The sequence below is a fragment of the Macaca mulatta genome, chromosome 2, assembly GCF_049350105.2.
Source record: "Macaca mulatta isolate MMU2019108-1 chromosome 2, T2T-MMU8v2.0, whole genome shotgun sequence".
NCBI classification, from domain to species: Eukaryota; Metazoa; Chordata; class Mammalia; order Primates; family Cercopithecidae; genus Macaca; species Macaca mulatta.
In genome coordinates, this window is record NC_133407.1 from 160207680 (window position 1) to 160225489 (window position 17810).

Below are 17810 nucleotides of genomic sequence, written 5' to 3' on the forward strand. Positions count from 1 at the left end.
TCTAATAAAAACAGAGAGTAGTGAGTCAATAGCCGAAACTGAGGAATGAGCAAGTTAACCAGAGGAAATAGAAATGGATGTTTTTCTATCACTGTCTGATGACTTGATCCATAAGATTCGAGGTAAGGAAAAGCTGGAGCTTTCAACATTGCCCTGAGGAAGATTATTTTATAAATATTTCCTAATTGTAAAGCATAAGATACCTTTAAATCCAAGATGAGTATTATTTGCTTGATGAAAAGGGGTGCCATATTTCAGCAGTTCTTTGGTGCGTTGGTTTGTGTTAGTCTGAAGTCAACCTTCCATCTATTCTTAGCTTCAAAAGCAAGGTTAGTCCTGCAAAGTTGGAAACACCAAGTAGTTACCAAGTTGAGTAAATCCCATTGAACCAAAAAGTGAAAGCTTGAGTCATCTTTTAGCCAAGGAATCATTTGATTTATGCTTCTGTGGCAGGAGTTGAATGGTTACAATGTGTTAAAAGGGAGCAAGAAAGCTTTGGAAAATTTGTAAAAATTTGTATGACCGTGGTATGTCATTTTTATGGTTCTGTTTCCTTTTCTTGGGAGAGGATTTTTTTTCTCTTCATTCACTGTAAACATCTTTCCATTAACTTTTAAAAATGTGGTTTTTTTTAAAGTAGTTTCAGGTTCACAGCAAAATTGAGAGGAAGGTACAGACATGTCCCATATGCCCCCTTACACCGCACATGCATAGTCCGCCATTATCAACATCCCCAACCAGAGTAGTACATTTGTTAACGATTGATTAATGTACATTGACACATCATTAATGTCCAAAGCCCATAGTTCACTCTTAGCATTGTACAATCGTTGGGTTTGGACAAATTTATAGTGACATATATCTAACATTATACTGTCATACAGAGTGTTTTCACTGTCTTAAAAATCTTCTGTGCTCTACCTGTTCATCTCCCAAATCCCTGGAAGCCATTTATCTTTTCACTGTCTCTATAGTTTTGCCTTTTCCAGAATGTCATACAGTATGCAGCCTTTTCAGACTGACTTCTTTGACTTAGTAATACACGTTTAAGTTTCCTCCATGTCTTTTCATGGCTTGGTAGCCCATTTCATTTTAGCACGGAATAATACTCTGTTGTCTAGATATACCACAATTTACCCATTCTCCTAGCAGAGGACATCTTGGTTGCTACCAGGTTTTGCCAATTATGAATAAAGCTGCTATGAACATTTGTGTGCAGGTTTTTATGCGGATGCAAGTTTTCAGCTCCTTTGGATAAATACTAAAGAGCACGATTGCTGGATTATATGCTAAGGGTATGTTTAGTTTTGTAAGAATCTGCCAAACAGTCTTCCAAAGTGTCTGTACAGTTTTGCTTTCCCAAGAGTAATGAATGAGAGTTTCTTATTCTACATCCTCTGCCGCATTTGGTGGTGTCAGTGCTCTGGATTTTGACCCTTCTAATAGATGTGTAGTGGTGTATTGATTATACATGATGTAGAGCATCTTTTAATATGCTTATTTGCATCTGTAGGTCTTCTTTGATGAGGTGTTTTGTTGTTGTTGTTTGTTTGTTTTTTTGAGACAGTCTCACTCTGTCACCTGGGCTGGAGTGCAGTGGAGCAATCATAGCTCACTGTAGCCTTGAACTCCTGGGCTCAAGTGATCTTCATGCCCCAGCCTCCCAAGTAGCTGGGACTACAGGTGTGAACCACCATGCCCAGCTAAATTTTTTAATTTTTTGTAGAAACAGGATCTTGCTGTGTTTCTCAGGCTGGTGTTGAACTCTTGGCCTCAAGTGATCCTCCCACCTCAGCCTGGTAAAGTATCTTTTAAGGCAGCAGTCCCCAACCTCTTTGGCACCAGGGACTGGTTTCGTGGAAGACATTTTTTCCATGCACTGGGGGTAAGGGGAGGGGGTGGTTTTGGGATGAAATTGTTTCATTTCAGATCGTCAGGCATTAATTCTCATAAGGAGCACTCAGCCTAGATCCCTTGAATGCACAGTTCGCAATAGGGTTCGAGCTCCTTTGAGAATCTTAACACTGCTGCTGATCTGACAGGAGGTGGAGCTCAGGCGGTGCTGCTCACTCACCTGCTGCTCTCCTGCTGTGCAGCCCAGGGACTGGGGCACCCTATTTTAAGGTCTTTGTAAGTTTAGAATAACAGTCCTTTGTCAGATACTATCTTTTGCAGATATTTTCTCCTGGTCTGAAGCTTGTCTTTTCATTCTCTTTACAGTATCTTTTGCAGAGCAGAATTTTTTTTTTTTTTTTTTTTTTTTTTGAGACATAGTCTTGCTGTATCACCCAGGCTGGAGTGCAGTGGCATGATCTCGGCTCACTGCAAGCTCCGCCTCCCGGGTTCACACCATTCTCCTGCCTCAGCCTCCTGAGTAACTGGGACTACAGGCGCCTGCCACCATGCCCCGCTAATTTTGTTTGGAGTTTTTAGTAGAGATAGGGTTTCACCGTGTTAGCCAGGATGGTCTCGATCTCCTGACCTTGTGATCTGCCCGCCTCAACCTCCCAAAGTGCTGGGATTACAGGCATAAGCCACTGCGCCCGGCCAGAGCAAACATTTTTAATGTTAGTCAAGTCTAGTTTGCCGGTTTGTTGGACTTCAGATATTTCAGTAGGTGTATAGTGGTAGTTGTTGTTTTAATTTTTATTTCTCTAATGACAAATGCTATGGCACATCTTTTCATATGCTCATTTGTCATCTTTTGGGGCAAGGTGTCTATTCAGGTCTTCTCATTTTTCAGTTGGATTGTTTTCTTGTTGAGATTTAAGAATTCTTTCTATATTTTGGATACAAATTCTTTATCAGACAGGTGTTTAGCAAATATTTTATCTTGCTCTGGGGCTTGTCTTTTGATTTTCTTAATAGTGTCTTTGAGGAAGCACAGATTTTTAAATTTAATAATGTACAACTTAACCAGATTTCGCTTTCATGGATTGTGCTTTGGTATTGTGTCTAAAAACTTGTTACTGTAGATATTTCGATTACCCTGATTTGATCTTTACACATTACATGAATATATAAAAATATCACATGTACCCTGAAAATATGCACATCTATTGTATATCAATTTTTATAAATATTTATTTAGAGACAGGGTCTCGCTTTGTCACCCAGGCTGGAGTGCAGTGTCATGATCATGGCTCACTGCAGCCTTGATCTGCAGGGCTCAAGTGATCTTCCCACCTCAGCTTCCCAAGCAGCTGGGACTACAGACAGGTGCACACCACCACACTTGGCTAGTTTTTGTGCTTTTTGTAGAGATGGGACTTCTCTGTGTCGCGGAGGATGGTCTTGAACTCCTGGGATCAATAGATCTGCCTGCCTTGGCCTCCCGAAGTGCTGGAATTACAGGCATGAGCCACTGTACCCGGCCTCAATTTATTTTTTAGAGATGGGGTCTTGCTGTGTTGCCCACACCAGTTTCAAACTCCTGGCCTCAGGTGATCCTCCCGCCTCAGTCTGTGATCCATTTTGAGTTAATTTTTGTGAAAGGTGTCAGGTCTGTGTCTAGTTTTATGGGTTTTTTTTTAACATATAGTCATCCAGTTGTTCGGCACCCTTTGTTGAAAAGTCTTATTCTTTCTCCGTTTAGTTGTCTTTATGCCATTGTCAAAGATCAGGTATTGCTGGATCTATTTCTGGCCCGTCTGTTCTATTGATGTATGTGTTTATTATTTTGCCAATACCAGGGCTACTTTGATTATAAGTCTTAAAATCTGGTAGTAGAAGTCCTCTAACTTTATTCCTTCTTTTTTCAGTTTCATATGGGTCTTTTGCCTTTCCATATCAACTTTGGAATCTTTTTGTCAACATCTACAAAATAGCTTCCTGGGATTTTGAGTGGAATTGTGTTGAACCTATAGAGCAAGTCGGGAATAACTGACATCTTAACAATATTGAATCTTTCAATCCACAGGCATGCAATATTTCTCTACTTATTTAGATCTTGGATTTCTTTTATTGTTGTTTTGCAGTTTTTCACATAGCAATTATCTGTTTTGTTAGATTTATATGTGTTTTCATTTGGTGTTAGTATAAATGGTATTTTTTTAACTTTGAAATTTTAGTGGTTCATTGCTAGTATAGAAAAAGGCAACTGACTTTCATATATTGACCTTGTCTCCTGTGACCTTGCTATACTTGCTTATTAGTTCTAGGATTTTGTGTATGTTTGTAGATTCTTTGAGATCTTCCATATAGATAATCATGTCATCTTTGAACAAAGACAGTTTTATTTCTTCCTTTTCTTTTTTTTTTTTTGTTTTTTTGTTTGTTTTTTGAGACGGAGTCTCGCTCTGTCGCCGGGGCTGGAGTGCAGTGGCCGGATCTCAGCTCACTGCAAGCTCCGCCTCCTGGGTTTACACCATTTTCCTGCCTCAGCCTCCCGAGTAGCTGGGACTACAGGAGCCTGCCACCGCGCCCGGCTAGTTTTTTGTATTTTTTTAGTAGAGACGGGTTTCACCGTGTTCACCAGGATGGTCTCGATCTCCGGACCTCGTGATCCGCCCATCTCGGCCTCCCAAAGTGCTGGGATTACAGGCTTGAGCTACCGCGCCCGGCCCCTTTTCAATTTAGTTACCTTTTATTTCTTTTTCTTGTCTAACTGCACTGGCTAGGACTTCCAGTATGACATTCTTCGTATTCTTTACTCAATAAGATAGAATTGTTCCCAGCTCAATTTTCTCCCCAACCAATTTTGAAGGCATATACAATTTGTACTTCATTTTTACTATCAGGGTATAAAATTCAATGTCTTTTTTTTTTTTTTTTAAGTTCTTCTATATCCTTACTTATTTTTTGTCTGCTTGACCTGTCTTGCACTTAGAATGATAATGTTGTCAGCATCTCTAATTATTAATATGTTTCTAATTTTCCTTGCATCTTCTATAGCATTTGCTTTAGCAAAAGTTGTTGCTATGTTATTTGATGCATAGATATTTATAACTGTTATTTCTTCATTGTCAGTTGTGGCTTTGGCATTTAGAAAAGTCTTTGTCAGATTTAATGCTTTTTTGTCTTAAATCTTACTTTATCTGAATCAAAATCATGACCCCCTACTTTCTTTTGTTTTCTATTTGCCTGATATGCCATTGTACATTCTTTTATTTTGTGTCCCTAAATCATTTTAATATTAGCATAGAGTTGGGTTTTGTTTTGTGAGCCAGTTTGAAAATCTTTCATATAATAGGTGAGGTAAGCCCATTCATAGTTTTTGATATGACAGATATGTTTATCTTACTCTGTTACTTTTATGTTATAATTGCTACATACTCTGTTATGTTTGCTGTATTTGCCTACCTGATGTGTTTTCTTTTTTTTTTTTTCAAGAGATCGGGTCTCGCTGTGTTGCCCAGGCTGGAGTGCAGTGGCTATTCACAGAAGTGATCATAGCACACTTTAGCCTTGGACTCCTGGGCTCAAGTGATTCTCCTGCCTCAGCCTCTCAAGCATCTGGAACTACAGATGTGTACCACCATGTCCAGCTACTGAAACGTCTTTATATCTTTTTAAATGCCCTTAGTCCTCTGTTTTCTTATTTAATTTTTTACTCTCAAGCTTGTCAGTTTTTAAAGGTTGTCTTTTAACTCCCACCTATTGCCAATACAACAGTGAGCTTATTCTACTTTCCTCTTTCCCTTCTCCCATTTTTAAACTTATGTTATTTTTAGCTTGTCAGAACATATAACATTTATATATTATTATTCTGCCCTATCCCAACCTTCGTTTTAGTCTTAAGACCACATTTAAATATATTAACTGTTCACTGTGTGTCCTTTTGCCCAAGTTTCTCATCACTTTTTAGTTGGATGAAGCTCATTCTCTAGTAGTGTCAAGGACTGTGACATATTGGAGATGTTACCTTACTCACAAGCTAGTAAGTTTGCTTGTTAGCGTTTCATGGATCCTGACAGAAAACATGAGACTCTTGGGCCAGATTCAAATATATTGCCGTATTACTCATGGCAGAAACAATAGCCAGAACACCCTCTTCATTTGCATCAGTTCTCTATGTCCCACAAATCCCATGGGGATAACACATGTGTGTCTAGATGAATATCTAGATATGCAGTGGTTTGTGTTAGAACACTTGAGGAATCTAGTGTTTTTATAGTAAACAAACGCTCTTTGGGAATCAATGCTACCTTATCCCTCCAGGTTGCTCCTTGAAAACACAAGCCTTCAAAATGACCTGGGAAAAGAGCAGTCAGGATCTTGCCTTTTTGGCATACGTAGTAGGAATTAGCAGGAATGCCCAGGGCCCATGGCAGAATGCCTCTCCCCAAAAGAAGATTCCCAAGAAGGGCTGTGAGCATAGTATTCTCTGAGTCCATCCATGTTTAAGACATTTTCTGTAGCCTTGATATTTAAAGGACTGATTTGCTAGATACAAAATCCTTAGTTGACTTTTTCTTCCCTTAAATTTCTTGAAAATGCTGCTCCATTCTCAGCTTGTTTTTATGTTTCCCTTGGGGAGTCTGGTGGAGAACCTAGTTGTCTTGATTATGTGGTCTTTTTATCATAAAACTCTTTTGAGATATGTGGTCTTTTTATCATAAAACTCCAAGTCTTCCTCTGTCTCTCTCTGTAAATACACATACTTTTTAAAGTCTAATAGTTTTACTAGGATATGCCTCAATTGAGCTTTACAGGGTGATTTTCCCAGGTACCCAGTAGGCCCTTTCAGTATATAGATTTGGGCTTTCTTTTGTTTCTGAAAGTGTTATTAGACTATAGTTTTAAATTTTAGTTCTGTTTCATTATTTTGTTTCTCTTTTAATTTAGGGATTTCAAACATGTGTGTTGGATCTTCTTTGCCTCCTTCCCTTTCAACTACTTTATCACTGATCCCTCTTTGTTTATCATATTTTCATTCTCATGGTTATTTTGCTTTTATTATTCAATTTTCTTTATTACATTTTTATTTGAATCTGTTCTCCTTTGGACACTTTGATATTTAGTCTTCATTTCAGATATAATTTTATCTTTTTCTTTTTTTTACTGAATTCAATCAGTTTTTCTTTCAGTTCTGCCCACTTTTAGTCCACTTCTATTTTCAGTTTTTGAATTGATTAAACATATAGTTTTTCATAGCCCAAATGCCTATTTAAGGATATTTAATTCAGTTTGGGTTATTGTGTTAAAGTTTACTTTGTGATTGTTTTTTTGGAGGGCATTTTCATTAGCCGAAATGTTTGATCTTCTTTTTCTATTATCTCCTGAAAATGGTTTTGTGTAGTTGTAAACTACTTGCATCTGTTCCTTTTGTAGACAGGATTGGAAGTTTGGGTTGGTTTATAAGATCCCTAGTTTGCAAACTCTGTAATCCTTAAATGCAGTGAAGTATAGTGTCTTTAGTGGATGGCTTTTTGCTTGAAGAGGTCAGTGGGGGAGGAATTACATGCTCCTGATTGTTTTACCTCGCCTTTGTGTTACAGGAATCTGAATTTCCTCCTGCCTCTTTCTCCTTCCCCATCCAGTCACTAGAGGGCACCTCCTCTCCCTTCTTTTTTACTCATTTCTTCCTGAGAAGCAATGCCTTTTTCAGAATGCCATAGCATCCCACAGACTCTGTCTCTTCCCTGTGGTTAGTGCTCCAAATAAGATGTTTTTCAGTGTTTTTATAATTAAGGTAGACTGTCTCTTTCAGGGATGATTTTGGCTCAGATTTAGGCCTTCTGCTCTGTTCTTCTCTCTTCCATGCCATTTTCCCAAATTCTCCTCACTTTCCACAAAGATTTGCAGTGGGACCTCAGGAGATAGCTGTGCTTAGAATTTGCTGTTTATTGTTTTTACTTATAGGTGTATTGAGTCTGTGTAGTCTGTGTCAATTAATTGTGCTGAAGATGTGGGGTTTGTATGCTTGTATTTGTTACTGTTGATCTGTATAGATTTTCAGAGGATTTCACATATTCAGCTATGCAGATATATTGTGATTTTTAACCAGTGCTCTATTTGTTAAATATATTGGTGGTTTTAAAGTGTGCAGATTATAACTATACTTGTAGCTTAATGTTTATACAGCTGTGATTAATCTCTGGATAAATTTCCGGAAATAGATCAAAAGTTACATATTTCAGAACTTTTACTAATATAGACTTCCCAGTGTCCCTCCAGAAAACCCACAAGTATTTATTATTAATTTTTCTTTTTTTTTCTTTTTTTGAGACAGAGTCTCACTCTGTCACCCAGGCTAGAGTGCAATGGCACGATCTTGGCTTACTGTAACTTCTGCCTCTCAGGTTCAAGGGATTCTCCTGCTTCAGCCTCCCGAGTTGCTGGGATTATAGACACCCGCCCCCAAGCCTGGCTAATTTTTGTATTTTTTTCTAGTAGAGATGGGAATTCACCATGTTGGCCAGGCTGGTCTCAAACTCCTGACTTCCAGTGATCCACCCACCTTAGCCTCCCAAAGTGCTGGGATTACAAGTGTGAGCCACCGTGCCGGACCTATATTTATTATTTATCGGGTTTCTGCTGGGTGGCAGGTGTGGCACTGACAAAGCACTGAGGATACAAAACTCAGTCCAACCCATGCCTGCCCTTAAGCCCAGGAGGTAAACATGAAGCACAGAGGGACAGTGTGACAAATGTTTCGCCCAAAGGGTAAGTTCAAAGAGGTATACGAACACAGAAGGAAGGCCATAGGGCTTTCTGGAACCCTTTTCCATTATAAACAAGGTCACCTCTGTATTCCCAGAGTACGAACATCCACAGTTTCTTACCTTACTGAAAACCTGACTCTCCTTGAAGACAGTGCCACCCTTGCTGCCACTCAAGGTGAGTCAGGCTGTTCACTCTGCCACCCCACCAGTCTCTCTCCCAGCTCTCATCCTGCGCCTTAGGCACCTGCATTTGTCCTGAGATTCCCTCACGGATTCTTCTTTCTCCCTGCATCCCGCAGATGGTGCTCCATGGGCTCTGGCCCATAACCTTTCTCTTCCCCTCTGCAGTCTCCCTGTGTGGTCCCACTGTACCTTCCCACGGCTTCAGTGGCTCCCACATGCCACTTCTGGGCCACATCCTTCTCCTGCATCTCTGTCCCAACTGCCCACCTGGACATCTCCACATGGTTCCTCTGCAGACACCGCAGACTCAGCATGTGCAAAAGCCACCTCATCATTGTTCCCTGACCTGCTCTTCTCTGTACTCTGGATCTGCTAGTTGCACTACCAGTTTCCACCTCGTTCCTAATCAGGAACCTAGGGCGTCAGCCTTTGTCTTCTTCACCATTTGCCCTCTGCTTCTCTGTCTATCTCTTTTCCTTTCAGGGAATATCATTTCTCTGCTACTTTGTGTTTCTATTCTTTAAAACAAAAAACAAAACCTCTTTTGCCTTCATCCCCTACTTTAAATCTCCCCCTTTTCTCTTCCCTCTTGCCTTTTCTTTCTCTGTATTTTTCTAGCCACTTCATTGTTGCTCATTTTCTCCATTTCTCTTTTTCCTCTTGCTTCTCTAGTGGTTCCTTCTCATTCCCTGTTCACACTCTCCTGAGTCCTCACTGCCCAGATACCAATCTTGATCTTGTTCCTGTTCTTTTTCCTTTAGGGGATTTGAGTTTGGATGGGACAGCTTGAGTCTGGCCATTTGTAAAGCCTGGGGCATGGGAGAATGGGGTAAGCAATGTATCAAATACTTTTTTTTTTGTAGAAATAGGGTCTCACTATGTTGCCCAGGCTGGTCTGGAACTCCTGGCCTCAATTAATTCTCCTGCGTCAGCCTCCCAAAGTGTTGGGATTACAGCCTTAAATACTTCTAAACTAAAATCCAACTTACTGTTTTCTCTTTCCCTTCTACACCAAGAGGTAGGCCAGTATTCGTCCTCTGAGCATACCTGGATTCCCAAATGACAACTCTGGGGCACCTTGAAGACTACAGTTATAATTTTGGGGCAGACCCCCAGAAATCCTCAAACCTGATCAAAGATACCTGAATGATCAGGAAGGAGGGCTTTAGAGGTATGTCAGTGTGCAAGCAGCAGCTGATCTTTGTGGTGTTTTTGTTGCTGTTGTTGTTGTTTTTGGAGACAGGGTCTTGCTCTTTCACCCAGGTTTGAGTGCAGTGGTGTGATCACAGCTCACTGCAGCCTCAACTTCCCAGGTTCAAGCAATCTTCCCACCTCAGCCTCCCGAGCAGATGTGACCACCAGTGCATGCCACCACGCCCAGCTAATGTTTGTATTTTTAGTAGAGACAGGGTTTCGTTATGTTGCCCAGACTGGTCTCGAACTCCTGAGCTCAAGAAATGTGCCTGTCTTGACTTCCCAAAGTACTGGGATTACAGACATGAGCCACCGCTCCCAGTCCTGATCTTGGTGCTTTTCACGGTGGCTTTTCTTCACAGCCTTCTTGAGATGCAGTTCATCTTTATCACTTATCACACTGTAGCCTTGAGAAGTATGACTAATAACTTCAGGAGGCAGTTGAGTTCAGTAAAGAGTATTTTGAACTCCTAAATTGTTCTGTTAATGACGGCTGCTCAGAAAGGAGTCAAGGTCTATAAATAATGGCAGATTAGCACCTTGAATAGACAGCTTGTTCTTATAGATTTTTGGAGGTGGAATATATTGTTTTTTTATTGACTTAATAAAACGAGTATGTGACAATTTAAGGTAGGAATAATCTTTTAACCTTAATATACTCCTTGTTTAATTTTAATAAAGTAAGTAGGGTAGAATTTCAGACATTAATTAGTTCTATTCATAATGCTTTTGAAGGGACATAAAGGATATGTTGTTCCACCCTTCTGCAATGGTCAAAATGGTATTGCTTCCAGAGAGTGAACAAACATACGAGATCATTAAGTAGTTACACAATTTATAGCTTATCTAAATATGATTTGATATTGAAAATTTTGGGCTGGGCATGGTAGCTCATGCCTGTAACCCCAGCACTTTGGGAGGCCAAAGCTGGAGGATCACTTGAGCCCAGGAGTTCAAGACCAGCCTGGGCAACATAGTGAGGCCCTATATATGCAAAAAATCAAAGAATTTAGCCAGGTCCACACCTGTGGTTCCAGCTGCTCAGAGAGGCTGAGTCAGGAGGATTGCTTGAGTCCAGGAAGTGGAGGCTGGAGTGAGCTGTGACTGTACCATTTTACTTTAGCCTAAGTGACACAGCGAGACCCCATCTCAAAAAGAAAGAAAAGGAAGTCTGGCTCTGATAAAAGGTTCTGCCTGTAGTAATCTATTTTTGGAGAGGAGTAGTAGTAGTAGTTTTCTATTGATACATTAAAACATATCTTACAACTTAGTTGCTTAAAACAAAATGTTTCCAATCTCTCAGTTTCTGTGGGTCAGGAATTTGGGAAGGGTTTAGTTGAGTAGTTCTGGCCCCGTCTCTCATGCAGTTGCAGTCAAAGTGTTGGCTAGGACTGTAGTCATCTGCAGAGTGGACTAGAACTGGGGGATGGCTGTTGACAGGGGATCCTGGCTCCTCACAACGTGCTAGAGTGTCCCTCGTGACATAGCAGCTGGTTTTCCTCAAGGAAGAGAAGAGACCTAAGAGAGGGCAAGGAGGAAGCTGCAGTGCCTTTTATGATCCAGTCTCTTAAGTCACATACCATTACTTCAGCTTGTTTTCTATTTGTTAGAAGCGAGTTACTAAGCCCACATCACGCCCTAGCGGAGAAGAATTAGGCTCTGCCTTGTGAAGGGAGGACTATCAAAGAGTTCATGGACGTATGTTAGCACCACCCACCACAGGCTTGTTTTTCCTGATTTTTTTCTTCCTAGGTTAAAGGTGGTACTGCTTAGTAGTTAAGAGCATGGTTCTGAAGCCAGACTGCCTGGCTTTGATTCTGGTTCTTCCACTTGCTTACTGTGTGCTTTAGTAAGTGAGTTGCCTTCTCTGGACCTCAGTTCCCACATGTATGCATTGAGGAAACTGGCACCTATCTCACAGAAGTGTGTGAGAAGTAAATTAATTAATATAAGTAAAGGATGTAGATCTGGGCCTGATGCATAGAATGGTCTTAATAGATGTCAACTTTTAGTATTGTTATTGTCATTTGAACAGCAATATAGGCCAGTTTGTTTCTCCCTTTATTTCTGTGTAATCTGACGTAATGCTTGGTCTAACATATCCCGCCTCATACAGGCTCTGGTCATCCTAGTAGGTTGTCCATGGTAGGAGCCAAGTGGGCTGATGACTCTCAGTGCAGACTCCACTTGTAGTGGTACAGCATGCGAGGGCTCTTAGCTTCTTGTTGATACATGATAAGGAATATCCCTTTCCCTTCCAGAACTCCCACTTGGAAAGGGCTTCCTCCTAAACTTGACAGGAACGTGCTCTGGGACCTGTGAGCTGTGTTCAGTGTTCTTCAGGTTCAGTCACACTTTCAGTCCATAAATATTTATGAAACTTGCTTGGAATTCAAAGCAAAGTAATTCTTCACAGTACTTTATCTACTGTGAAGAATCAAGGGAAATACATATTTCCTAGCTCTTTAGAGTTTATTCACATAACATTTTATCTTAGATCTGGGACTGATTTGCTTAGTTGGTTAGAGTATAATGCTTATGGGTGGGAAATTTTTCCTTAAAATAATCTGTGTGGAGGAAGGCGGTAATCACAATTCCAACACTTTTAAAGGAAAATTATTTATTAAAGGGCAATCAACTATTTATAATAGTTAAGTACGTTCATTAAATACTGCATTTATATCTGGTAGATCTTGACCTGGCATTGAGTTGCCACATTCTTGGCTCTAGAAAGATGTTTTTAAAAGATGTTCATGAATACCACATGTCAAAATTGTAAGAGAAAGCAGATTTTTAAAATTTTTGGACATAATATACTAGTGAATTTTTTTATGAACTCTGTTTTATAGATGATTCAGAAGATTTTTTACCAGAAAAAAATTATTACACCAAATTTCCACCGTATTTTTTCTTATTGATGTCATTAGTTTCCATGACTGGAAAGTGTACTTGAAATAGCTTCTTTTAAAAGTGTTGCCTTGTCCTGCACTCTGTGATAGTTTGACTTCTTAAGTCCACCGAGATTCTCTTCAGATATTAAGTTCATTTTCTCAACAATAAAAGGATAAGTAGGATTGCATTTGGTTATGCATACCAGAATTCTGACTACTGTGGCTTTAATCAAATAGGGATTTAATTTCCCTATATAACAAGAAGTCTATCTTTCTGCTCTACTATCCTTAGTGTGGGACGTCTGTCTTTGTACTTGTAGTCTCATAGTTATAAGATGTCTATGATGAGATAATATGATGTCATGTTTACATTCCAAGCAGAAAGTGCAAGGCTTTGCAGAAACTTGGTTTATGTTTCCTTGGTCAGAACTGTGCTAGGTGGCTTCCTCAAGTTGCAAGGCATCCCAGGAAAGCTACTGTTTTAGCAGGGTACATTGCTAACCCAAATGAGATCAGTGTTCTGTTAGTGAGGCAGAAAGGGACATTGTATAGTGGGTAAGCAACTGGTATTGTCTGCCACAAGGGTTTGGATGGTTGCTCAAGTCCTGAGCCGATAGAGCAATCCATGAGTCCATCCACTTGGCAGTAGCACATAGTGATAGTACAGTACTCAGTGTAAGTAATGAATCGGCTCTATATCTTTAGTGTTGGAATCCAGAAGCAAAAACACAGAGTAGTTTACCCCTAGGTAATATATGTGGTCATAAATCTCAGTAATGACCTTGTACGTGATCATGTTTTCCTCCCATCGAAGTCCTCATTAGTAATAAGGAGTATTGAATAAATAAACTCTTCCAAAAGCTGTTTCCATTTAGATTTTTTAATTATATCTGAGCCAGACACGGTGGTTCATGCCTGTAATCCCAGCACTTTGGGAGGCTGAAGCATGCAGATTGCTTGAGGTCAGGAGTTTGAGACCAGCCTGGGCAACATGGTGAAACCCCGTCTCTACTAAAATACAAAAGTTAGCTGGGCATGGTGGTGTGCACCTGTAATCCCAACTACTTGGGAGGCTGAGGCAGGAGAATCACTTGAACTCGGGAAGTGGAGGTTGTAGTGAGCTAAGATCGTACCACTGCACTCCAGGATGAGCGACAAAGGGAGACTGTCTCAAAAAAAAAAAAAAAAAAAGAAAAGATATTTTTATTATATATATTTTTGGTAAAATGATTATAAATTAGTTGTGTATGAAAATGATTGTTGTATGTTGTTGCAGTGGAAATTGTACCCATTTTTATTTTTAGTGGAATTGGCAATATGGTGGCTATTAAATCAAGTTGTGCTCTTTTTGCTAAAAGTAAAAAGACTTTATTTCTATTTATTTATTTATTTATTTTTATTGACACTGAGTCTTGCTCTGTTGCCCGTGCCGGAGTGCAGTGGCATGATCTTGGCTCACTGCAACCTCTACCTCCTGGGTCCAAGCAATTCTCCTACCTCAGCCTCCTGAGTAGCTGGGATTACAGGCATGTGCCACCATGCACAGCTAATTTTTGTATTTTTAGTAGATATGGGGTTTCACCATGTTGGCCAGGCCAGTCTTGAACTCCTGACCTCAAGTGATCTGCCGGCCTTGGCCTCCCAAAGTGCTGGGATTACAGGCGTGAGCCACTGTGCCTGGCCAAAAGACTTTCTTTCTAATATAAAGTAACACATACACGTTGTTTAAAAAAAAAAAAAGAAAATCAACTAGTACCAAAGTACTAAAGAAGAAGATAAAAAACGCCCTTGATCCTATTACCCAGAAATAATTATATTGTTACCATCTTTTTTTTTTTTTTTTTGAGGCGGCGTCTTGCTTACTACAGCTTTGACCTCCTGGGCTCAAGCAATCCTCCCACAGAAGCCTCCCGAGTAGCTGGGACCACAAGCATGCACCACCACATGCTGCTAATTTTTGTATTTTTTGTAGAGACAGGGTTTGCCATGTTCCCCAGGCTGGTCTCAAACTCCTGAGCTCAAGCATTCCTCCTACCTCTGTTACCATCTTGAAATACATTTCTGTGCATAAAAAAAAAATGGCATTTGAAATTTAGAAATTGTATTTGGAATTATTTGTGAATATAGTTTAGTATGAATTAGTATATTGGCTGAGATATCTCTTGACATAAAAATTTGGAAAACTTTAAATAATTCAATTTAAACCTTCAAAAAGTAAATAAAAGTTTACATTTGATTTCCATTATTTATAGGTGGAAATTTTTAAAGTAGCATTTCTGAAAAAAACCTGACATTGATAAATTCTTATTTATTTTGATTTAGCTTCTAACAAGAAATAAAAGCTTTTGCTCTGAGCCTAGGATTTCCTTATTCCTTCTTGAGGCCATTTATTTATTTTGGGGCATGACAATGGAAATATCAGAATAATTGGAGATGATTGATATGAAAAAATATCTTTTTTTACAATGACCATTTAATGTTCTGTGTGGGTTGGGTCTTCTTGTACCTGAAAATTCATTTGCCTATCGCTTTCAAGCTGCAGATATATTCCACCTCTCCAGTTAAATTTAGCTGAGGAATTGTTAGGTGCGGGCTATAATTGCTCTTTCTCTTCTCTTCACTTTCCCAGCCTCTGCAGTACTTTGACAAGCTTCACTCCTCCTGCAAGCAGTGTTTTCAGTGTGTGTCTTTTATGTGCTGTCGACAGGCTCTTCCCATGTTCTGCAGGCCTCCTACTCGGGGAACGCCACCACTGCCACCACCCCCGTATTAGTACAGGGATGGGAAAGCAGAGCTGGGCAAAGTCATTTGTACTTTTAACATCTGTGTGAACAGCCCTCAAGAGGCCCTTTCTTTTATCTTTCTTGGATCTTTTGCCTACACCCAGAGTTGTTACCCCCAAACAGTTCTTGGTGCCTTGATTATGGACTCAAGATTGAAAAAGCCAAGCTTTCCTAAAAGTATGGATGACAGAAAGGGAAAAAGACGGTATTTTTCTATTTAAATACCACTTTAACATTACTTATTAGACAAATAAATTATAAATATAGCAATGGAATTCTTTTTAATAAAAAGAAAAAATGCCCCTATATTCTGCAATTCTGGTCAATAATTTTTATTTTTCTGTGTTTCCTTTTAGACCTGGTCTGTATGCATATCCAGCATCTACATTGTTATAATTCGAGTGGCTATCATTTGGATTCTGACAGTTTTTTTCCTTTAATATAATTGTTTTTCCATTTTGTTACGTGATCCTTTATAGTGACACTTTAAATGAGTTTATTTTTTCAATAAGCAATTCATTCACTTGGTATAAAATGCAAAAGCTATAAAAAGGTATGCAGTGGAAAATGAGTCTCTCTCCCGCCCCAGTGCCCTAGCCATCCAGTGCCCTTCCCCAGAGGTAACAGTTTGTCCTCATTTCTTGTGATATAGTAATATTCTTTTTTTTTTTTTTTTTTTTTTTTACTTTGATTCTTTCCCTTGATTTACCAGTTTTCGGGATAATGTGTTGGTTTCCCAGAATCCTCTAAAGAAGACCGCTGAAAGTGTGTAGGGTTTCTTTTTCCATGTAAAATGTGTTTTATTGTTTTTTCAAAAAAAAAGTTCAGGGTTTAGTTTGAAATCAGACAGCAATATCTCTCATCCGTTGGTTGTCAAATTGGTTTCAGCTACCAATACTTCATTAACTCTAAAAGAAAATAGCTGTTTCCATTTTGAGGCGGGAAAATCCAGTTTAAATTCGTTTTACATTGGTCTGTAATTTAAAACAGAGGGCTGGTGTCCTGTTGCTTTATAGAGCCCTCTGTTCATACAGAACCTGGAATGTAATATTCCCAACTCAGGCAGGCACTAATACTGACACATACACACACGCTCCCCCCAAACAACAAGAATCAGAGTGGGTCAAAGGGACAGTGAAGGTTTTCATTTTATTATTTTGTCGTCATAATCTCATAGATTTTAACATATTTGATGTGATTCCATCCATTTTAACGATTCTTTCTGATGCTCACATTAGCCCATTCTTGGCCAGTTGGAGCATCTTCAGATTCTCTTCTGAGTCTTTTTTGAAAGGACCCCAGTGATCTTTAATAATTTTCTGCTTTCTGGTATGACAGAATGGTTTGGCTCATCTTGTATTCACTAATACTTCTAAATTACTGCAAAATACCTAATAATGAGGTGTATCATCATGTCTCTCTTGGTGAAGAACAGTTTGTTCTCATTTTTAAAATATTAGAAGTAATTTTTCAACCAATGTCTGTGTCGATATATACATTCTTTAGTCTTTGGCTTATGGCCTTAGCATCTCTGTTGATAGATAGATGTTTTAGTCTTTGGTTTATACCTTTAGCATCCATCTTTATGTGTAATGACTAATTCAAAACATATGAATATTCTTTTAACTCTTAAATCATGTTACCAGTTTCAATTCCCAAAGGATTGTGCCCATTTGCAAAATGTGAGTATGGTTGTTTCAGCATAATACCAGCATTTGGGTATTATGATTCTTTTTCAATATTTACTAAGTTACTCATAGTAAAATGTAATAGTTTCTTTGATTTGCTTTATTCCTAATTGCGGAGTTGAATGTAATTCCATATGTTTGTTTATTCTGGCCATTTTTATGGGTAGTGTCTATGTCCTTTGCTCATTTGCCTATTAGCATCTTGATGTTTTTTAAGATAAAAACAATTTGTATTCTTTGTATACTTTAAATGTTAATCTGTTGTCATATTGGTTGCAAGCATTTTACATTGTGAACATTTCAAACATCAGTTGCAAATATTTGATTTTGTCCTATTCATATAAAGACCATTAATTTACCTTCTTAGGGAGTGACCCCCAAATGTTAAACGTAAATACCCATTTGTTGTATTGAACTATCTATGTAAGCTTGGCAAGTCACTTTACCTTCTCCCAACCTCACATC

The 17810-nt window shown here is 39.1% G+C and overlaps 1 protein-coding gene across 6 annotated transcripts in view; it reads left to right on the forward strand.

The window, feature by feature from the left end:
* The window catches only part of HACD2 (3-hydroxyacyl-CoA dehydratase 2), a 96244-nt gene that overhangs the window by 25731 nt on the left and 52703 nt on the right, over positions 1-17810 (forward strand). The window contains exons 4-5 of one of the 6 annotated variants that reach the window (XM_077990899.1): positions 8702-8781; positions 9551-9618. Of the exons in view, the coding sequence (XP_077847025.1) occupies positions 9606-9618 (13 nt within the window). The 5' untranslated portion in view covers positions 8702-8781; positions 9551-9605. 6 annotated transcript variants of the gene reach the window in all.